This window comes from Macrotis lagotis, chromosome 1, assembly GCF_037893015.1.
Source record: "Macrotis lagotis isolate mMagLag1 chromosome 1, bilby.v1.9.chrom.fasta, whole genome shotgun sequence".
In the NCBI taxonomy this organism is placed as follows: Eukaryota; Metazoa; Chordata; class Mammalia; order Peramelemorphia; family Peramelidae; genus Macrotis; species Macrotis lagotis.
This window is the reverse complement of record NC_133658.1, coordinates 300,202,719-300,226,652: the sequence shown is the minus strand read 5'-3', so window position 1 is coordinate 300,226,652 and position 23,934 is coordinate 300,202,719. Positions and strand designations below refer to the sequence as shown.

Below are 23,934 nucleotides of genomic sequence, written 5' to 3'. Positions count from 1 at the left end.
ATTCTGATTTCTAAGTCCTACTCTATGATTTTTATTATTGTTAGTTTTCATTAATAACTTATATTTTGAAGTTCCCTAAATATTACACATAGATTCAGATCAGTTATTTGGCTAAAGCCTCATATATATACTTATTTATTGCAAGTTGTAGCCAAGATCCTTAAAGCAACCTCTCTCTAAACAAGGAGTGATCTTTTTAACAATAGGCTTTTGGACAAAGGGTCAAGGTACTGAGAAATTACTGGCCCCAAGATCAATTCCTTCTTCTACTCCATTAAACCCTTGGGTAAAGGGTACACAAGAATAGAAATTGAGCTTCCTGTTTGGCAGGCCCTGTCCTCAATAGGTCCTTGGTGGAAGAGAAAAAAAATGTCTTTAACAAAAAACTTGACCTCAATAAGTAATATTAATCCATGTTGCATATATTTCTGTATTTTGAAATAAAAGGAAAATATCAATAGAATTTCATTCTTTATTTCTCTGAAAAAAAGTTATTTAAAATATAAAGAGACAAATTAGAGGTTAAAGTTTAGGACCAAAATTTGGGGGGAGGGGGAGGTAAGAGAATATTTTAGCTAAAAGAAATTTTACCAAATATGGGGGGAAAGCAAAGGAATTTTAAAATTCAGTGCAAGGCATTTTTTTCTAGGAAATGATTAAGGACAACAAAATCAGAAATAGAGAAATGGAATCCAGGGTGTAAAATGAGCACTGAAGGACAGCAGAAGATACTATATTTTGACTTTGAATCTTTGACCAAAACTCCAACCTCTTGTCCTTCAATTTCTTTCCAATAGCAAGATTTATATCAAATTCTAAGTGCTGTTTGTTCTGGTCATAAGCTGGCCACTTCAGCAAACCTTCCCCATTAGGATCCCTAGAAATTAAATTGCTAGAATTAATTTCATATTTATAGAAATACTAGCAAAAAATAGAAATTAATTAGATTTCTATCAATTGGGAAATGGTCAAATTATGGAACCTGAGTACAACGGCATATTGCTGTACTATCAGAAATGAGCATGATAAAAACAGAGAAGCATGAAAAGACTGACATACAATATAGCAAAGTACAGCAACCAAAGTCAAGAAAGAAAAACATGGTTACTCCAACAATGTAAAGACAAAGAACAAATGTAAAAACATTTTAAAAATTGAATTTTGTGAAAATTATAAAGAATAGATTAGCCCCAAAGAAGAATCATGAAGAGATACCAACCCCTGATCCTTTACAGAGGTGAAAATGAACTGTGTGCAGAATATTTCATGTTTATTAGATTTTTTTCATTGCTCAGTTTTACTGATCCTTTTTCCTTCTTCCTTTGTTATGGGAAAATCTGTAGCAAATAGATGGGGAAGTATTTGAAAAAAATACAGGCTTTACTTTAACTTTTAACTTTAACTTTTACTTTAACTTCAATTTAATTCTTTCTAGAAGTAAAATTAACATTTTACTTCTAGAAAGAATTAAATTGAAGTTAAAGTAAATATTTCAATCCCTATTTTTGTGCATGTGGCTGTTATATCTTTTATCTTAATAAATGCAAATTTAGACCAGTACATCATTATCTTTTTCTAAACTATTCCTCTTCCTCAATAGTAACTCAAGAGAAATAAAATAGAAAGATGAAATGATAAAGGAGAGATAAAAAGAAAAGGATGGATAAAAAGAAGAAAAGGAGGAACAAAAAAAAGAAAATGAGGGAGAATAAAAAGGAAGAGAAAAGAGAAGAGCATTAAGAAGAGAATAAAGAAACAGAAGTAGAAAAACCAAATGTCAAAGCACAAGAAGAAGCAGAATGTGCAGGATAAACAGATGAAAGAAAAACAAATAGTAGAAGAAATATGAGTATTAGATATTGAAAAAGGATAAAGAAAATCAGAAGAAAGAACAGCAACATCAGAAGCAGAGCAAACAAAAGGAAAAGAAGCAACAAAAGATACAAGAGAAGCAGACACATCAGTAGGAGAAGATGATTAAACCACAATGCCATGGTGGAAAGAACTGGACAGTTCTTTAACCCTCTAAATCTCCATGGTCCTTATTTTTTAAAATACTGTGAAGTACGACCAATAAAGATAGTGGAGTTATGGAAATATAGCCAAGGTTTCCCCGCAACTCTTCTACAAAGATCTATAAAACATACAAAATAAAACTCCTCCTTGGAAATGCAAGTCTTCATACAGAACAAACAAAAGTTTGGGAACTTTGTATAGGCAGGAACACATTGCATGGAGTTAGCCAGGTTAGGACTAAATGAAGGTCAGACTGCAGTATGCCAAGAAGCTATCCCTTATCTACTTGGGTAGAAGGAACAAGAGCTCTAAAATTCATTAACCAATTCTATTGCAAAGATCCAGGGCAGGCTGAGAAACCGAGCTGCAAAGATTGAGGGCACGCTGAGAAACGGAGCTGCATCATTGACTAATGTTCCAGGGAAAAGAATGATCATTGATCCTAATCTGTCTACTGAGCAGTAGTTAAGTGGTCCTGACTCCCCCAGAGAGAAAAGGATTATCAGTAACAACACTTATCCTAGTCTGAAAAGGGGAATGACTGGGAAAAGTATACTAGGCCAAAAGTAAGCCTACAATTTTGTCCTCTGAACCAGCAGAACTATTTTTTGCTTAGTCCAGAGGCAGTCTACTAAAACTGCAACCAGAGAGAGACCAGTCCAAAGTTTTGATTCTCAAACAGAAACCCAACTTATTGCATTCAGACCAAGAAGGAAACCATGTTCAGAATTTTCCCCAGATTATCCCATTTGAGAACACTAAAATGTAGTTTTCAGTCTCAGCTGTTTCTAAGATGTCACAACACTCAGTAATTTGAGAAAGCAGCAAAAGGATACTAGTATTACCTAAGCATTCCTCTATATTTATGTAAATCATGGATATAACATAAAGTCCAAAGTCAGAAGTAGGATAGAAGAATCTCACCATCAAAATTTAACATAATAACATAATAGAAAATGACTTCAAAATATAACAAAAAAAAATAAATGAAATAAGAGAGTTTTTAATTTAAAATATTCAAAAGAAGAATTTGGAACTATGCCCAATATATTATAAAAGTGTTCATATCCTTTAACTCAGTGATACCACTACTACATCTTTATCCCAAAAAATATCAAAGGAAAAGAAGTTATATCTACAAATTGTTTATAATAGTCATTTTTGTAGTAGATTGAAACATACTTATTCATTTCATTTCTTTGCAATAAACCTAATATAGAAATATGTTCTACATGACTTCACATGTATAATTGATATAATAATGTTTCTCTTCTCAATATGTGGGGAAGAGACAGATAGAAAGGAAAGAATTTGGAACTTAAAAATTTTTTAATGGTAAATAATGTATATATATATATATATATGCATATATATATATATTGCAAGTTAAAATGATTTCTTTTAGGTTTTTGCAAGGCAAACAGGGTTAAGTGGCTTCCCAAGCCCACACAGTTAGGTTAAGTGTCTGAGGCCATATTTGAACTCAGGTCCTCCGGATTCCAGGGCCAGTGCTCTAGCGACTGTGCCACCTACCTGCCCCAAAAGATACATGTCTTAAAATGATTTTAAAGATAAAAATTAGAGTTACAGAGAAAAAACAAAAATAAATGAGAACCATGAAAAAAATTAAAAAGAAAATTTATAGTTTGCACAACTAGTATGAAACCTTATCCAAGCAATACATTCCCTGAAAACTAGCATAAATCAAATAGAAATTGAAACAATAAGAAATTTTTAATGTCAAAAGTCTATAAAAGAAGAAAAATATGACTTCTCATAGCAAAAATAGTTGACTTGGAAGACAGATTGAAACAAAAGCTATAATTTAAGTATAACTGAGCTATCTGAAAAACATGAAAAAAATTTTTAAATGTTAGACTTCACATTTCAAGAAATTGTGAATGAAAAATGTCTAGCTCTCCTTGAACCAGAAGGCAAAGTGAGAATAGAAAGAATCTCTCAATTATCTTTTTTTGCAAAAAAAAGCCTATAATAAGAACATTATAGCCCAAATCCAGATGTTCCAGCTCAAAGAATAAATACAGCAATCAACCAGAAAGAAAGAATTCAAGAACCAAGGACATAAAAATGTATAGGATTACACTCAAGAAAAAAATTTATACAGAAAAGATAAATATAAGCCTATAAAATAAAAACAGACCTTTAATTAGACAACTTCCAAATATTCTTCATTAAAAGATCAGAACAAAAATTCAAATAGAGGAGAGAGGAGAAACACAAAAAGCAGAGAGCAATACTATTGATTAAAACAAGGATACATTGTTGACATTCTAATATGGGAAGAAGAAACTTGTGTCCCATCAGAATCCTAACATCATTAGGGATGACAGAGTTTGCTGGAATGTTTTGCTAAATTTTATAGACTAGAAAGGGAAAATAAAGGAAAGATAGAAAAAGATATTGCATATAATTTTGGTGCACAAGTAGAAATTGATAAGTAGGAATGAGTGTTAAAAATGGCCAATACTTGAAACTTACTTTCACCTGGACTTTTCAAAGGAGGGAAGAAAATATGTAGTAACTGTAGAAATATATTTTGCTCAACATAGAAAATAGAAATGGGGGAAAAGAATGGCGGGGAGGGGAAAGGAAGGGTAAATGAAAGGAGGAATTAGTCTTAAACAAAGCTAACTATCATCAAAAGGAGATCTTGAAGTGGGGTTTAAAAGGAAAGGTAAAAAAAGAAAAACCTGTGATTAGCCTCTGAGGGGGGGGAAGAGAAGAGGAGCAGGGGAACAGAAGCAGATTGCATCTCTCCTAGAGCATCAGTAATGACCACTTTGCCAACCTCTTCATAAAGAGAAGAAAAACAATAAGAGGGAATATTAATAATAAATATATTATGTATAATATATCAAATAAATTTAATTGCATATCATATAAATAAATTGATAAAATATTCAAAATGAATCATAATCAGAAATGTGAATTGGGTAAAGTCACAAATAAAGTAGAAAGGATTGAATGGAATATATTTCTACTAAAGCAAATGGAAGAAAATTAGAAAGCAAATTCAAATACTATATTGCTTACAAAAATATATTTGAAAGAATATGCATTCAGTTAAAATAAGGGGATGGATCAAGATCTATTATGCTTTAACTTCAGTAAAAATAAAGGCAAGGGTGGCAAGTATGATCTCTGATAAAGTAATAAAAAACATTTAATCAAAACATATAGATAAATTATGTTTTATTGAAAGGTATCAAAGACAATGAATTTATATCAATGTTAAATATATCTTCCAAATGTCATAGCATATGCATAATTACAGGAAAAATTAAATAAATTATAGGTAGAACTAAATAGTAAAATAGTAATAAATAGCAGAAGAGCATAACATACCTAAACGATACTATACCTATACAAGTCTAACCCCCCCAAAATTAATAATTTAAGAACTTGAATATAACTTTAGAAAGAAATTGTTAAAAAAGGTAGTTTGTGTCTCAGTGAATAGAACACTAACCCTGGAGTCAGGAGGAACTATGTTCAAATCTGGCCTCAGACACTTAATAATTGTGAACTTGGGCAAGTCAGTTAATCCCATTGCCTTGCACCTCCCCCCACACAAAAGTAAAACATCTCAGAGAAAATAGTAAAAATATGGGAAGGAAGGAGATGTAGCATTATAAGAGCTCAAACTCTACTAAAAAGCAGTAATCACCAAAACAAATTAGAATGAGCTAAGAAACAGATCCTGATAAGTAGAGCAGATTAATTACACAATGTTTTGTTATTGTTATTGTTCAGTCATTTTTAATTATGTCTGATTCTTCATTACCCCTTCTGAGGTTTTCTTGGTAAATGTACTGGAATGGTTTTCCATTTCCCTCTCTAGCTCATTTTGCAGGTGAGGTAAGTGAAGCAGAGTTAAGTGACTTGCCATGGGTACTAAGTACCTGAAGTCAAATTTCAGTTCAAGAAAGATGAATCTTCCTGATTGTAGACCTGACACTCTAGCCATAATGCCAGCTAGTTTAAATCAATTACTCAATAAACAGTGCAAGAAAACACAGTAGTCTAGTGTTTGATAAACTCAGAAGTCCTAGCTATTTGAGAAAGAACTTACTCTTGAACAAAAATTACAGAGAAAATTGAAAACATTCTGACAGAAATTAGGTGGAGAATGATCTCACTGTAGACCAGGGTATGCTCCAAATTGGAATATAACTTAAATATCAAGAGTGACATCATAAATAAATTGCAAGAAAAATCTATGGATAGTCGAAAATTTCCTGACCAATCAAGGACTTAGAGAGACTCACTGGAGTAAAATGAACAATTTTGGTTACTTAAAACTTTTAAAGTTTTTTCACAGACAAAACCAATACAGTTGAAATTAGAAAAGAAGCAAGTAATTGAGTCAAGAAGATATTTGAAGAAAGAATCTTGGATAAAGGTGTCATTTAAAAATATATAAGGAACCGATTTTATCTTATAAGAATTATTACCATTTCCCTGAAATCATAAATGGTCAAAGGTTTTGAACAAGACATTTTCAGAGATAGAAATCCAAGTTATCAATTTTCAGATGAAAAGAAAATATTCTAATTCATGAATAATTAGAGAGGTTTCACTTCATGCAAATGTTTAAGTTGACAAAAGAAAAAAATGAAGGTCGAGAGAGTTTTGGAAAAGCAATTACATTAATGCACTACTGGTTGAATTGTGAACTGGTTAAGTCATTTGAAAATGCAACTCGAATTATACACAAGAAATTTTAAACTGTGCACACAATACGCTACTACAAATCAAACAAATAGGAAAAAGATTCATAAGTACAAAATGTTTATAGTAGTTCTTTTTACTGTAGGAAAGAATGGGAAAGTGAGAGGTGACCATTAATTAGGAAATAAATTATGGTATTTGAATATGATTAAATGCTATCATGCTCCAATAAATTTTTAGAGAAATGTGTGGCCACTTATAAGAAATGTTCAAGAATAAGGTAAATAGAACCAGGAGAACAATTTATACAGTAACAATATTATAAAGACATATAACTTTGAAATATTGGAGATCTTTGATCAATATAATGACCAATTCAAGGGAATTTATGATGAAAAAATACCTAATTCCTGACAGCTCTGTCTGTCAGGACATATCTGAGAGCAAATATTTGTCCAGATGCACATACATGTAATAATATACGTATATGTTTCCAAATATACATACATTTGTATATAAACAGCTATATGTTATATATATAATAGAAAAAAATAGAGATAGATGGATAGATAGATAACATTATACATCTCTTTCTCTTGATTGATAAAACAAATAATGTTTTGTTTTGTTTGACCATTCATATGTCTTACAAAGATTTTTGTTTTCCATGGGAGGAGGAAGGAATATTTGCTAATTCAAATAAATCAAATTGAAAAGAAAAATGAAGAGGTTGAACTAGGTGGACTTTATCATGATCTTAAGAAATCTACAATCTTAAGAAAAAATAGGATAATCATTAAAAATTCTGAAACACATAATCTAATATTTAGGTACTAAACTCTCCCCTTCCTTTGTTAAAATATCTCACCCATTTCGAGCAAAGTTGGCCCAGTATTTCATCATTGTCCTGCTAAGTTGCTTCTCGTCTTCTGAAGCACCCTCTGAAGGTGAATATCAAAGATATTAGTATGGGATGAATATAGTTAGAAGCAATATTTGTCTTTAATTCATACCCCTCTATCCTTTCACTTGAATTTCCTCTTACCATTATGGTTATCCTTGATCTTCTACTTTACATGATGTTCCATCCTGATATATCAAGGCAATGCCTTGAAATTTTCTATAAACCTACCTTTCTAAGTATTAATTTTTAGAACTGATAGAGTGAGTGAAGAAGATAAAACAGATGGGTATTACTTGGGAACTTTTTTTAGAGCTGTAAGGAGCTCTATCTAGTCCAATTCCTTCATTTTTTAGATAAAAGAATTGGGTACCAGAGGAATTAAATGACTTGTCCAAGTCATAATAAGGAGTACTGCTAGAATTTGAACCCTCAGTCCCTGACTACAAATCCATAATTTTAATATTGCCAGTTTAAAACCTAAAATCTGAAAGCCATTGCTAGTATTGACCCTTAAAAGGCAAAGGTAAAGGAAGACTAGACTTAGATTTTTCTCTCAGAGTAGGGAATACCTAACTGCCAGAAGTCCAATGGTGACATATAGACAAAATTAAACTGGAGGAAATTATAGGGGGCCAAAGCTTTAAAATGGATTAGTTACAATATCATGGCAATTTCATTAACCTTAAAAAGGCTACTGGACATGTTCACCTAGAATTATGGAGACTTGTCCATGTATGACATCAACATTGATTCTCTTCTCTCTCCAAGCACCTTCCAAATCAGAGTAAATGACCTGTGATTAAGCCCTTGGAGTTAAGCCTTCTTGAAAACCCATGGAAATAAACCAATAGAAATGAATTTAAGATCAGAACATCTCTGCTTTTATTCCACTTCATCATAAACAGGTATCTTCTCAAGAATATCCACAAACATAGTGATCAGCCAACCTCTAATATAGGACTACAAATAATGGGGAGCTCACTACCTCCAGAGGCAAAATAAGAATGCTTTTAGACAATCTTATTATTAGGAAATGTTTCTTCATATTGGAATCAAAATCCAAATTACTGCAACTACCATCTATGTTGACTAGTTCAGTCCAAATATTCCTAGTATCTCTTCCACAGGATAGTCTTTCAAATATTTGATGGTAGACATTTAGTCCCACAAATATCTTTACTAGGGGCTAAATGATGCCAGTTCTTTCAAGCATTCTTCATGTGGTATGGTCATGCTGACAGGACTAGGGTTCTCCCTATTTTTCTGCACTGTAAGGATTAATTTTCCCCAAATCACAACAAACTTTTTGTTAAGATCTTATTGGGGAGCAGCTAGATGGCACAGTGGATAGAGCACTAGCCCTGTAGTCAGAGTATCTGAGTTCAAATCCAGCCTCAAACACTTAATAATTGCCTAGCTATGTGACCTTGGGTAAGTCACTTAACCCCATTGCCTTACAAAAACCTAAAAAACGAAAAGAAAAAAGATATTTTTGGTGTATGACTTCCTTAATGCAACTTCTCAAATATTTAAGAGATAAAACAGTCTCGCCAATAGGGAGTCCAAACCTATGACTCTATGGATAGCTGAAGATCTGAGAATCATCATGACCAAGTCTATTGAGGCAAAAGGGTTACATATATAGAAACTAAATGCTGCTATATACTTGTTATGTGACCTCACCACATTAGGACTAAGTGTACCACCTTTTGTTAATAGTTCAATGCAATATGAGTGTCTCATTTTGCCCTCAAAATTGATCTTGAATTAACAGGGTGCTGATGTTAAACCTGCCCCTAATAGTCCTGTACCATCCTGTGTACTTTCCTCTGGATAATCTCCAGCTCATTAATGTCCTTATTAAAATGTGGTGCCCAAAACAGAGGAAAAAGAGTAGAGCAGAAACATCTTCTTTCCTTCTTCTCAAATCTTACCTTCTGTTTAATGTATCCTCAAGATCGAATTAAGCAAAAAGAGATATTTATTTATTGGTGACACATAAGGTTTAGGACAGATTGCCCTGTCAATTTAACCGGGGACTGAGAGTTAAAAAACCTTTGCTCTAGCCCCATATCTGTCATTAACCTGAGTCAAATCACTTCATTCTTGTTTTCTTACCTATAAATTGTGAATAATAAAGCCTAAATAATAAGTAGCTCTTATATTTATCCAGTCCTTTTAATCCTATCAAAAGATCTCCAAATCTTTGCTCTCGTTTGATTCTTTTTATCTCATAATGTTATTGGAACAAGCAACATGGAAGTTAGTAGTCAATTTTCCCATAAGGCTTCTCTAACCAGCATAGGTTCATCACCTTTTAAAAATGGAGCCCCCAAGACAGGGAAAATATCATCCCCATGGTCTGCCTTCACAGATTCTGGTTTCATGTTTCCCCAAAAGCTTGAACGATGTAAAAATTCATACATGTAAGTGGGTGCACCTGAAGCTGAAAAGAAAGAAAATAATGGAAAACTCAATATTTCAAGCCCCTTAATCTGGATATATTTAAAAGGGTCAAGAGAGTTCAGAGGGGATAGTGGGAAATCTGTGAAAAGTGTGTGATCTGGTACCTTATGTGAAATTAACTCCCATCTCTAATATTTATTACCTATATGACCAAATCACTTCACATTCTTGGACATTGGTTACCTCACCTGAAATGAAAAGGTTGGGCTAAATAGTTTCTGAGATCCCTTCTATCTCTTGACTTATGATTCTATAATGCTATGACTCTAGATCCTAGAGACACAGTAGACACGAAGGTGCCAATGGAGACATACAGGGTGATGGGCCACACTGAATAAAGATAATCTAATATTGATGCCTATCCAATGATAATTCAGTAAGCAATATGTTCTGTGGGTCCCTGATCAAAGAAACTTAAAGTTGGCTAAAAACCTATTATATTGGACAATATATCCTTATCTGATGTAGGATTCTCCTTTGTGGCATTCTCAACCGCTAGTCATCAAGATAATTTGAACAAAACAGCTCATTCTATATTCTAGGCTCTGGGTGTCATCATGATGTAACTAGCTGAATACTGGCCTCATTCTATGAAGAACAATGTTTCTTGATAACAATACAAACCTCTCATCTTTAGCAATTATTTTAATCAACAAGCATTGCTGAGTAGCTGATAAGTGACCAGCACTGTGCCATACACTAGGCATAAAAAGAAATAAATTAAATAAATAATTTATTGTAATTCAAGGAGTTACATTCAATTGAGAAAAATAACACATACATATCATTCATAACTATATACATAATATATGTAAAATATGAGGAGACTTTGGGATGGAAGACACTAGTCTCTGGAGGATCAGGGAAAACTATGTGAACAGTGGTGCTCAAGTTGGGCCTGGAAGGAAAAAAGGTGGAAACAAAAAGGGAGTTCTTTTCAGCAAGGATTATAATTAGTACAAAGAAAAAAGAGATGGAAGAGAAGTTCTGAGTGTGAGAAACTCCAAGAAGGACTGTTTAGCTAGACTGTAAAGTTGCAGGAAATATATATACATATATATATATGTGTGTGTGTGTGTGTGTGTGTGTGTGTAATGAATGTAGGAAGGTAAATTAGAGCTAGGTTTTGAAAGGTTTTAAGTGACAAAGAGAAGAATTTATATTTCTTCCTAGGGAGCACAGGGAACCACCTAAGCATACTGACTAGGTGAGTAAAATGGTCAGACCTATACAGAAGGAAAATTACTTTGCAAATTTGTGGAGTACAAATTAAGGGAGAGAAGGACTTGGAGTGGGAGATCAATTAGAAGATCCTAGCAACAGTCAGTTAAGAAGTGATGAAGATCTGAATTCGTTGTGTGAGTGGAAAGAAGATGGATGTCAAAGATGTTGTGGAAATAGAAGAGACAAAATTTTTAACTGGTTTCCCTATATAAAGGGAAGGAAAATAAAAATTCGAGGATGAAATTTAAGTTATATAATAAAGGATCCTTGACAGAAATAGGGAAGGTTGAAAGAGAAATGGAAAAAAGTGGAGCTAAGTGAGAAGAGAATAAGTTATGTTTTAAACATGTGTAATTTGAGAAATCTCTGGTAAATACAATTTGAAATGTCTAATAGGCAATTAGTGATTGAAACTCAGGAAAGAGACAGGACTGAAGAGAAATTTCGGAGTCATCTTCATAGGGTGATAATTCAATTCATGAAAACTGAAGGGATCACCTAGTAAGAGTGTAGAGATTAGAGATGATAGCACAGAGCAGGGACTGGGTATAGCCCCTTAGTTAGGGAGGAGGCATATGAAATAATAAGCCATTAAAAGGGGAAAAAGCACTAAAAAATGAGGAGAATTATTTATTGTCCTAAATCCCAGATAGAATTTGGAGATATATCTTCATCTATCCAAGTCCAGTACTCTTTTTTTCTTATATGGAAAAAAGTCTACTCAACTTTTAAGTAATGCCTATCTCAAATAGGTTTAAGACCTAGCATCTTCGGCAAAAACATGGGAGAGCCATAGTTGGTTTTGTCATTACCTTCTTCCCCATTTTCCATCATAACTCACCCATATGAAATCGTGCCACCATCACAGCTGAGATCCCAGTGAAGAAGTCTCCCATCATTTCCATGAATAGAGATTTCTTTTTCACAGTATCATTTGTAATGCCAAGATACTCCTCAGTTATCAAAGGAATAAGATTTTGGGGTATTTTCTGAAATGAACAAGTTGAGTAAGGAATTTAAAATGTTTAATTATTTATTCATTTTTTCTGTTTATTAATTTTATACTCCACATAACATTATCACAACCAATTTCTTTTTAACAATGGTAATGCATTTTAATATGTGCTGAGTCCATATATATCAGATTCTTTGGAAAATACAGAAATGAATATGAAGGGCTCCACTCATCAAGGCTTACATTTTAAAAGGGGAATGATATAACAAGCATAACTATAATCAAAAGTTTAATATACTAAGTGAGATATGAACAATATGTCATGGGGCTGTTTCAGAGAGAGAACAAACAAATTAATCAATATGGCATTAAACAATTACATGAATTTTCCCACAGGCTTTTACTTTATCATAGGGAGAGATCATAGTTTAATTCTTCGACCAAGTTAAAATACTTTCTTCTGAGAATGTTTTTATGAATAGGAAAAATCATGATACCATGGAATATACATTAACTTGGTTCAGTCATATGATATTTGCATGACTTAAAGGAAATAATTTCTCTGGTCTAGGACTTGGTTTGCCCAGTTTATAAAAGAAGGATGTCAAATTAAATGTTTAAGGTTCTTTGAGTCCTTCTATGCTTTAAAATCCTTGCTATCCCTAACAACCTATCATTTAAGTCCCTTCCCACATCTGATAGTCTTTGTTCAAGCTCTCTTACAAGAAGTGGATAGGACATCCAAACCAGCAATATCGCCTTCTCTTGATCCATTCTGTCTTCAATTGGAGGATACTTCATGAGCTACACAAAAGAACCAAAGTGCACATAAAACACTCAGAAAAGACAAACATATGGAATTAAAGCAGCCTGTGAGAAACAAAGAAGAAAAAACTCTCAGTTTTGGCTGTGGAACAAAATTCTCTGATGCTAGTTCAGTGAATTCATTTAGCTTATAGCAAAAATAAAAAGCAGTCACATGAGAAACAATTTTTAAATCATGGAAACAGAAGATAACATATTTTAAACCTCAAAAGGGTCAGGCAGCATGCAGTACCCAGCTTTCTGTCTGAAAGGACTTATCTATGAAGGACCTGAAACACTGAGATTGAAGATGTGAAAATCAAATGAGGTAATATTTGGAAAGTTTTTAGGATGGTGCCTGTTACAAAGCAGGAGTTTAATAAATGCTTGTTTACTTCCTTCCATTTCTAAGAATAACAATAGAGAACATTTCTTCCATTTGTCTTTTGTCTTCCATTTATCTGAGCTTCATGCCTTTAAGTCACCTGTGTGCCCTTATTAGAATGCAAGTCTCACTAAGAGAGGTAACATCCTAAACCATGAACAATAGTTATTTATTACTGAGTATGAGTTCATTTATCACAGAATTTAGATCATCTAGGGGAATGACCTCATTTTACAGATAAGAAAACCAAGGTCCAATAGAAATGACTTGATCAAGGTCATATAGATAGCGAGTAATACAGATAGTTCATTTTTAGGTCCTCTTATCCCCAAAATGGCACCTTTTCTATCATGCCATCCATATTTCCTCTATATTGCATAATGTTTGGGGTTCAATCTAGGGCCTCATACAAATCTTTTTTTTTCACTTAATAGGAAGGAGGTAGAAGAGATCACAAGGTATTCATGATTAAAGTGGAGTTCATGAATTTTTTTAAAAAATTCTATTTCAGTATAGTTCATATCTATTATGATCCCATGTGTTTAATTTTATGCATTTAGAAACATTGTGTAGACAAAATTTCCATACACTTCACCAAGGTTAATAATCTTAATTCTTGGAGGTAAGATTTAAGGGCATGGAGTTCACTAAAAAGCAGCAGTAATAGATATATCTTATCAAGTCATAAATTAATTTAGAAAAGGATTACTGCCCTGTAAAAGAAAAGAATGAAATTCTAGACAAAACCAAAGGACCCTTACAGTTGGAAGAAGCCAGCTGAATTCGTTGTTGTTGATTCCCACAATGTAGGGGATCTGATTGAACTGCTTTTCAGCAAGGAGTTCTTTGGGGTTTTTAGGGAAAAATACTCCATCCAGGATTGCAGGTATGAATGCAATTTTCTATAAAAAAAAAATAAAAATTATACATCCACTCTCCTTTCCCTCCCTTGCCCCCAAAATTGAATTGTATAGTTTTGTATGACTATGACTTATAGGTTGTCATATTCCCAGTAATTAAGGATTGGCACAACAGAGAAGAGGACCTGAAACTTTGAATTGAGTCTCTGAATGACAAGACAATCTAAGGATAGTGTCTTTAGCTCTAATTATTAATCATTAATAAACATTATTTGCTGCTAACAAAAATAAAGAAAAAGATCAGAATACAAATTCTGATCCTTTAGAAAGATTGGTCAGGTTTAGTTAGTGAGTCATAAATAATGCTAAGAAATTATTGGATCAACTATTCATTGTCACCTCATTTTTTTCAAGGTCAAAACCAAATTGAAATTTCCCTCCCCCCCACAGCTCCCCCTCCCCAGAAATCCTTCCCTGATCACTCTAGCTCTTTCCAGCATCTGAAATCATTCATTATTCCTTGGGACATAAAAAAGGTACTGAAATTAGAATTTTAAAATTAGGGTCCTGACTCTAATACTCCAATACTTCCTTGTTATGTTGTGAGTTAGTTATTTATTCTCTGGCTTTCTAAGATAGAAACAATAAAACTTGTATTGACTATTTCTTAAGGTTGTAGGAAAAGGTGTGAAGTGTTATTCCATCATTGTTTTCTTTCACATCTTTATGCCATTTATGCCTTGACATTAATTTATACTTTGTGTAATAAGAATAAGTATAGGGAGGACAGCTAGATGGTGCAGTGGACAGAGCACTGGTCCTGGAATCAGGAAAATGGGAGTTCAAATCTAGCCTCTGACACTTCCTAGCTATGTGACCTTGGACAAGTCACTTAACCCTGATTGCCTCACATCCAGGGCCATCTCCAGTCATCCTGATTCAGATCTGGGCACTGGACCTGGATGACTCTGGAGGAAAAAGTGAGCCTGGTGACTTAACACAGTGCCCCCTCACTCAAATCCAATTCATATGATTATCATGGTATCACGTCTCTAATGTCGTGCACTTCTTCAAAAATGAAAGACAAACGTTATTATTATTATTGTTTTAAGAATATAATGTCTATATAAATTTAGTTAGTGTATTTAAGTCTATATAAATCTATAACTCTATGCTTAAATCTATATAAGTTTATACAGTTTTAATTCTCTTATGTCTGTTTAGAAAAAAAAATCACAAAATCTCAAAGTTGGAAGGCACCTAAAGGAATATCTGATCTAACCTATGCCAGAAAAGGAAAAAAATCCCCTCTTCAACATCACCAATGGGTATTTTCTAGTCTTTTACTGAAGATTTTAAATGAGAGGTTGGGAGAGGGAAGGGTTGATGGGGAACTTGCTCCTGTGTAAGACATGCACTCAAAATTAACCTCCTTGAAACTTACACTCCAGGCTCCTAATGTGTCTAATCCCTCTTTAGAATAATAGACCTTTAAGCTCTTAAAGACTACTATGATGTCCTTCAAGTCTTCTACAAACAAAATATCCCTGGCTTTTTTCCCACATCATAAACTAGAAATAAGCCTCTCACCATCCTTATCCCTAACTACTAGAAGGTGGCCCCCAGAAATGAATACAATATTCCAGACTTGCTCTTGCCAGGCAGAAGAGGAGGGGCAAGGTACTGCCTGCTCCTTATGCAGGGCTAATATGCCTTTCGACTTTTTCTTTGCTTTTTTTTAGAATTATGAACTTAAACATAGACAAACATGAACATAATTCATATAGAAAGATAAGACTGAATTCAGAGCATTGGAACTGGAAGTCAGTAAAACCTGGGTTCAAAACCAGCCACAGGTACTTCCTAATTGTAAAAGCATGGATTTGTCACTTAATGTGTTTGCCTCAGTTTCCTCAAATGAGATAACATTTGTAAAGTGATTAGCACAGTGCATGCACTTAATAAATTCTTATATCCTTCCAAAAGTAAAGAAATAGTATTTAATACAAAACCACAAATTCCTATTATATACAACTATTTTAAAGTATATATTAACATTAGTTTAAAGATACTAATAAATACCCTACTTCTCCATGTCTCCTGAATTTGCTTCTGCTCTCTTCTTTGTGTTTTTTAAAGTTTCTTTCAGGCAAATTTATGCCTTTCTTAAAGCAGCCCCCAGTTTCTTTTTTCACCAACAAATATATCTTTGTTTGAATAGATGTATATCAATCATTCTTTCCAGTTGACAAACCCCTTTCGCATCCAATATCTCATTGGCTCTTCACAATGCTATGAATTAGGTGACATCAGTATTATCCCCATTTTACAGATAAGGAAACAATCACAAAAGAGTTAGAGGTCCTTTGGGGGCAGAGCAACAAGGGACCTTAGTCCCTATTCAATGAAGGGAAGAAAAAGGAGAGGGGGGAAAAAACATTTATTTTACTATATTATACTAAGTAGCTCCCTTGTAACTGATACTGTGCTGAGAGTTTTTCATATTATCTTATTTGAACTTTACAATAATTCTTCAAGATAGTTATTATTAGTCCCATTTTACAGGTGAAGAAAATGAGACAAACAGAAATTGCCCAGAAAGTAAGTATCTGAATCCAGATTTGAATCAGGTCTTCCTAACTCAGTAAATTTTCAAATCAACATACATTTATTAAGAGTCAGAGTCATGTAGTGTTTAAAGTCCTGGACTTGGAATCAGGAGGACCTGGGTTCAGACCCTATCTCAGTAAATAGTACCTATACGACACTGAGCAAGTACGTTTACCCTCTCTGTACTTCAGTTTCCTTTAAAGTAAAATGGAGGGAGTTGAAACTTGGTGTCCTCCAATTTAGGGCCATTTTAGCTCTTAAGTCTATAGTCTTTAAATATATTTGTTATGTGCTAATGACTGGAAATACAAAATTTAAAACCAAATAATACCTGCATTCAATAAACATTTTCAACTGTAAAAGAGGAATTCTATGCTCTCTACTTTTACAGATTAGGAAATTGAGGCTCAGGAAGGGAGATATGAGCTGATCATGTTCTCCTAATTGATAGATGGCAAAGTCTGAACTTTTGGAATAATCTTTGATCTCCTGGCTCTTAATCAACATTTCTTCCTACTATTATTACATTGTCATTTGTTTAAGCTAGAATATGCAGATAATCTTTCCGTTTATTATGAAAATTAAATCAAAAAGAGAGGAAATATTTCCATTTTGTACAAGTCAGGACTGAAGAAAAGTCATGAGTGATGAGCTGGAGAGATTCAGGAGGGGCCCATATTTAGAGACAGTAGAGTTAATTGGTCTTCTACTTATTCTAATAGGACTACTTAAGTATAAGTTAATATCAATACTTAAGAGAAGGGAGTCTAAAGTATTCTATGAATACAAGGCAACTAACTAAAAGGGACAACTAACTTGGTACTGATGGTGATGGGAGATGAAGAGCTGAGGAGAATGTTCCTTATTGCTAAACTAAGAATTGGAATCTCCAAAATGTCAAATCATTCTTTGATTTAGTAATTAATTCAAACCATCTTGTAGGCCATCTTGTACCACATATTCACCTCACAGGATAAAAAATAATCATCCAGGTTTATTTGAGGCCTTGACCTTATCTCCAAAAGTTAATGAAGCAGTCAGCAACTCAGCTGAATAGCTTCCTCAGATATTTATCTGAAATACATAAGGTCAACCTCTAAAAGGGCCCTACAGCTATATACCTGTGTATCTTGGACTGGGTAGGTCAACACTACAGGATTGAATGATTCCCTGTGAGAGAATGAAGTTCATTCCTTTTTTTGATAATGAATGATTTCATTTCTTTTGTTTAATTAGAGCTTAAAGGGACCAAGATTTAAAATTTCTGCTAAAGAAGCCCAGGACAATTTACCTTTGTAGGGTCTCCAAAAATATCCAAACTGAATAATTTCTGTGGGGGGGAAAAACAACAAAGGTGAAAGAACTTCTCAAAAAGAGTTGGACTTGCTATTTCTTGAAAATGTCAAGTTCTGTTCAGGGGTGAAGTGGACAAGGTTCTGATCCCTACCCATCACAACACAATCCACAGAAGTGGATTCTATTAAGAATGATAAGACCTATTGGATCTCAGCTTTGTAGTTATCCTTCCAAGTTATGAATAACCCCTCCCACTTTTCCTTAATTTTAAGATTCTGAAAAAAGAGTTCTGAGACATGTAGTTCTGTACATAACAAGGATTTTTTTTCCATCCTTTGTATAAGACAAACTCTTCAACATCCCTCTCTTTTTTTTCACACTCATCTCATTACTTCAGGTGAAAAGCAAAGGAAATAAAACTACACCATTTTTTATTTATATAATTCTGCAAGTAAAGTTGAATTTAGTAGAAACTTTGAAAGTGGCCTGGGAACTAAAATAGAAACAGTTCCCTCACTATCTCCTTTATAAACTATCCAGGGATAGTTTATAAGAGATTTTGAATGTTTCAAGATTGCTAGATTCTACAGATTCCCAACTGGTCTAGGCAAAAAGCAGAGAATTGTTGCATTTATCTAAATTATTCAAAGGGCAAAAAATATTTGTATACCCTTTGATCCAGCAATACAACTACTGGGTCTACACCCTGAAGAGATTATGAAAAAGGGTAAAAACATCACTTGTACAAAAATATTTATAGCAGCTCTGTGGTGGCAAAGAATTGGAAATTAAGTGAATATCCTTCAATTGGGGAATGGCTTAACAAACTGTGGTATATGTATGTCATGGAACACTAGAAACCAGGAGGGTTGGGAATTCAGGGAAGCCTGGAAGGTTTTGCATGAACTGATGCTGAGTGAGATGAGCAGAACCAGAAAAACATTGTACACCCTTACAGCAACACTGGGGTGATGATCAACTGTGATGGACTTGCTCATTCCATCAGTACGACAACCAGAAACAATTCTGAGCTATCTGCAATGGAGAATACCATCTGTATCCAGAGAAAAAATTGCAGTGTTTGAACAAAGATCAAAGACTGTTACCTTCAATTTAGAAAAAAAAGTTATCTTATTATGTAATTTTGTTATATCTTATACTTTATTTTTCTTCCTTAAGTGTATGATTTCTCTCTCATCTCATTCAACTGAGATCAATGTATACCATGGAAACAATGGAAAGACTAACAAAATGCCCTCTGTGGGGAGTGGGGGAGAGGGAAGCAAGAATGGGAGAAAAATTATAAAATTCAAAATAAATAAAAATCTTTCTAATAAAGAAAAATATCTAGATCATTCAGGCCCCTACAAACTGTCTACTTCAGTTTCTTCAACTGTAAAATGAGAACAATAATGATATAATCATAGTATCTATTTACTAGGGTGGATGGGAGGATCAAATGGAATAATATTTGCAAAGCATTAAACATAACAGGCACTATATAAATGTTTATTCATTTCACCCTCTTCCATGTTGAGCATAGACCCCTTTGTGAGGGAAGGGACTGATATTTTTGGCTTTCTACCACTCCTAGGTGTCTTTCCATTCCCCTCTACCTTGGTTTTCCATGGGATGATAGATTCTAGAAGCAGTTGACTAATTAAATAATTAAATAATGAGGGATTTTTAATAATCTTCTAGTCTACCTTCCTTGGCCTCAGACAGATGGACACAAAGACAATGGATGTGAAGGTCTGAAAATAATTTCTTATGTTATGGGTGATTTGTACATTAATTAAAGTGAATTGAAGAGCTAGTTTGATTCATTCTTTTTTTTTAGGTTTTTGCAAGGCAAATGGGGTTAAATAGCTTGCCCAAGGCCACACAGCTAGGTAATTATTAAGTGTCTGAGACCGGATTTGAACCCAGGTACTCCTGACTCCAAGGCCGGTGCTTTATCCACTATACCACCTAGCCACCCCTAGTTTGATTCATACTTAAAAGTACAACTACCTACAATTCTGAATATCAGAGTTTTGCAGACATGGGAGCCCATCCATGCTACCTGGAGGACCTGGAGAATTCAAAAATCATAATGTACAATGAAACATGCTAAAGAGCTATTGGGTCATAACTCTGTCACCTACCATCTCAAGAGTTGTATTCAGGATCTCTTCCTCTGTCTTCTGCCGTATACAATGAACCATGCTGGCTGAAGTAGTTCTTTTACACCCAATCAGGCTTGTAATTTTCTGCCAAAGGAAAAAAATACAAAAAACTGGGTCTAACTAGCCTTAGCTATTATATCTACCTCTCCATTGATATCTATGTATCTATCTCTTTCATTTCTATATTCCAGGAACAATTTCTATCTATATAGGAACAATAATGAAAGATTAAATCAATGTTACCAAAGAAGAAATAGTAAAAGAAATCAGTATGTTCTTAAAAGTATGATCCCACAGCACAGCATATGCAGTACTAGATATGAAGTCAAAGGACCTGGGTTAAATCTTGGTGTGCCTCCTTATGACCTCTGATTTTGGACAAGTTATGTCTCTGGAGCACAGTTGTCTCCTATGTAAAATGAAAAAGCTGAAACTAGAAAATTACTGATGTCTCTTTTAGTTCTAAATCTTGTATAGGGAAGCTAGTTCGTGTAGTGGTTGCAATATGGACCCTGAAGTTAAATGGACCTGAGTTCAAATCTGCTCTCACGCACCTGACTCTTACTAGCTGTGTGACCCTGGGCAAGCCAATTAACCCTGACTGTCCCCCATCCTGGACATCTCTAGTCACACTGATCCATAACTGGTCACTGGACCCAGATAGCTCCAGAGGAGAAAGGGAGGCTGGGGATTTTGCATAGCACTCCCCTCACTCAAATCCAGTTCACATGATTGTCATAGCATCACCTCCCTGATGTTTTCTCTTCTTTGAGAATGAAAGACAAACAAAAATGCAAGAAGTCTACCTCAGTTGTTGGTTTAATGTTAGAACTATATAGAGATTCCATAAGGACAACTCCACTCTGGGAAATAGCCCGGTGGAAGAGATTCTTGGTCAAAGGAGATACAATCTGAAAGGAACAAAGGGAAATTAAAATAATTTCAGAGCAGAGCCATAACTGCATTGAAGCAACTGACTTTTGCTAATGCATAAAAATTTAGAGAATATGACAATGGCTATTATGTCCACAGCATAAAATAAATGAGCTTAGTTCCTAATTATAAAAACAATTAGTTAACATAGGAAGTTAACTACTGTTACACTTCCTCCCCCAGGTGAATTCCTTCCCAACCTGCATCACACCTGCAAAAACTTCTAACTCATCCATGTATATGTTGTTGCTCTCATGAGAAATGTAAGCTCCTAAAGAACAAGAACTTTTTCTTTTTATCTTTGATTCTTAAGCTCTTTCCATATTGTCTTTTAGCTAGTGTATATGTTATAAATATTTATTTAAAAACAAACAAAAAAGAGTCCTCCAGTCTCTTCAAACACCACCTAGGTTTGTTGTTTCAAAAGTCTTTCCCTCCACCTCAGTTACTCTTCAGAAGATAATCCATCCAATGATTCATATTTTTTGTTTTAGGTACATTTTCTAAAACTTGCCCTAGGTACCCAAATGGCTAGTTAAACATACCATCTAGACCAACAAAGACGGTGGGTCAGGGCTCAAATGCTAATGAATAAGCTGTCCATTCTTCTGGGACAGGAATAAATGATAAAAGGATTTTTAAAAATGTATTCATTTTTCTTTAGTGACCTGATATTGCCAAGGTTGACTTTACCCTAGAATTTTCTTTTTCAGAAAGAACATCAGAAAAATTAACCAAGTAGCATATGTGTGAGTGATATGAGCCAGGCACATGTGACAAAGTTTTTTTTTTATCCTAGAAAAAAACAGTTGTGATTTTCTTCCAGCAATATCCCTCTGCTATCCTCATTCACTACTCTCCCTTCTTTTTCCTGTTCTTACCCTAAAATACTCCACTTCTTAGGGAAAGCTGCCCACAGAAATATGGATAACTAAAATTTAATAGTCTGATCCTCCTAGAGTGATTTAGGTTTTAAGTGTAAACAAAGCTTAAATAAAATGAAATTCTATTAAGAGCATCAGAAGCCAGTGGATGCCTTTTAGTACAAGGGAACTTCCAGGAGGCTCTGAAATTATGGTTTGCCTATAAACATGGTTCTGTATTCATCTGCTGCCAATTGGCAGTATCGTTATCAAAAAAAGGTTTAAAGGGGATCAAAAATTGTAGTAAGTGAAATAATATCTCACTAATTTGCTATGTCAGTTGAGGATGAGAACTGTTAAGATCAACAAAGACAAACAATTTCTTCAGACACCATCCCTTTTGCTATATTACTCAGATAATTCTCAGTGGGGCACCTGCTGGTGAGAAGGAAGTAGGAAGTTTTGCTTTATTCGTGCCTCACTATAAAAGGTTTAAATAGCCTCTCCCTATAAATATTCTAATATCCAAGCCAGAAAGGGAGAGAAAAATACAAGAATAGGGAAAGAAGAAGACAGTAAAGAGAAAAATGGGGAGCTAAAAGAAGAAAAAGAAAGAGAAGAAAAATAATTTTCTTCTTTAAATTTTTCTAATTTTCCAAATGCCAAAAACTCTACCTCTTTACTCATAATAAGTAACACCCTTCACTTTCAGATCTCAAAAAATACTGTTCTGTATCACTAATGCATTTTATTTGGATTAAAAGTGTCATTCAAAACATTGTTGATAAATACAAAAGGCTAAACTTGCTTAATTGTTAACATGCTAATTGATTTTTTAAAATTTTTATTTATTAACTAAAATACATAAAAGAGAAAAAAAGAACATTTCCAAGTACACAGTAGAGGATTCAATATAAAGTCATGAATTTCCATTTCAGACTATTTACGTTTTTTTGAAAAACAATGTAATAAATATTACACATTGCTTTCAAACCTACCTTGTTTATCCTGTGGTTTCTACCAAGTTTTCTTTTGTTCTTTGCCGAACACTTTTTATTTTTTTCTCCATCCCTCCATGACTCTCCATAGGAGGATATGATTAAATATAATTATATAGAATATGCATATGTTTACACACACACACACATATATATATACATACAATACATATAGATCTACATAAATGTGAAAATAATATCATGGACACTTCTATTTATCAGTTCTTTCCTCTAGAGATCTATAACATCTTCCTTCATAGGTCCTTTGGTTTAAGTATCTATGATACTAAAGATAAATTAGCTATTCAAATTTGTTTTAGGAGAAATATTTCTGTTACTTTGTACCACATTCTCTTGCTATTACTCATTTCATTTTTCATTATTACATGTAGGTCTTTCTATGTTTTTTAAACCAATTACTTTATAATTTCTTATAGCACAGTATATGTCATACATTCATGTATCACAATTTATTTAGACATTTTTCAATTGAAGGTTATCTATCATTTTCCCAATCTCATAAGTGTAAGATTGTAAGATGCCATCTCAAAGTTGATTTCATTTACATTTCTCTAATCAATGATGATTTAGAGCATTCTTTCATTTGACTATACATAGCTTTGATTTTTTCCTCAAAAATTATTTATATAACCTTTGACTGTCAGTTGAGTTATAACTTGCAAGGAATAAATTTAATAAATTTGAGAAATGAAACCTCTAGTTGAGAGACAATCTATGAAATTTTTCCCAGTTTTCTGCT

General features: G+C 33.7%; 1 protein-coding gene across 1 annotated transcript in view; it reads right to left on the bottom strand.

The window, feature by feature from the left end:
* LOC141494130 (liver carboxylesterase 1-like) overlaps positions 1-23,934 on the bottom strand; it is a 97,017-nt gene that overhangs the window by 52,060 nt on the left and 21,023 nt on the right. Inside the window, exons 8-16 of the mRNA XM_074195287.1 lie at positions 21,187-21,291; positions 20,360-20,464; positions 18,208-18,246; positions 14,208-14,348; positions 12,981-13,061; positions 12,144-12,291; positions 9,927-10,058; positions 7,577-7,649; positions 733-877 (exon numbers count right to left, since the gene is read on the bottom strand). Of these exons, the coding sequence (XP_074051388.1) occupies positions 733-877; positions 7,577-7,649; positions 9,927-10,058; positions 12,144-12,291; positions 12,981-13,061; positions 14,208-14,348; positions 18,208-18,246; positions 20,360-20,464; positions 21,187-21,291 (969 nt within the window). The remainder of the gene's footprint in view (positions 1-732; positions 878-7,576; positions 7,650-9,926; positions 10,059-12,143; positions 12,292-12,980; positions 13,062-14,207; positions 14,349-18,207; positions 18,247-20,359; positions 20,465-21,186; positions 21,292-23,934) is intronic.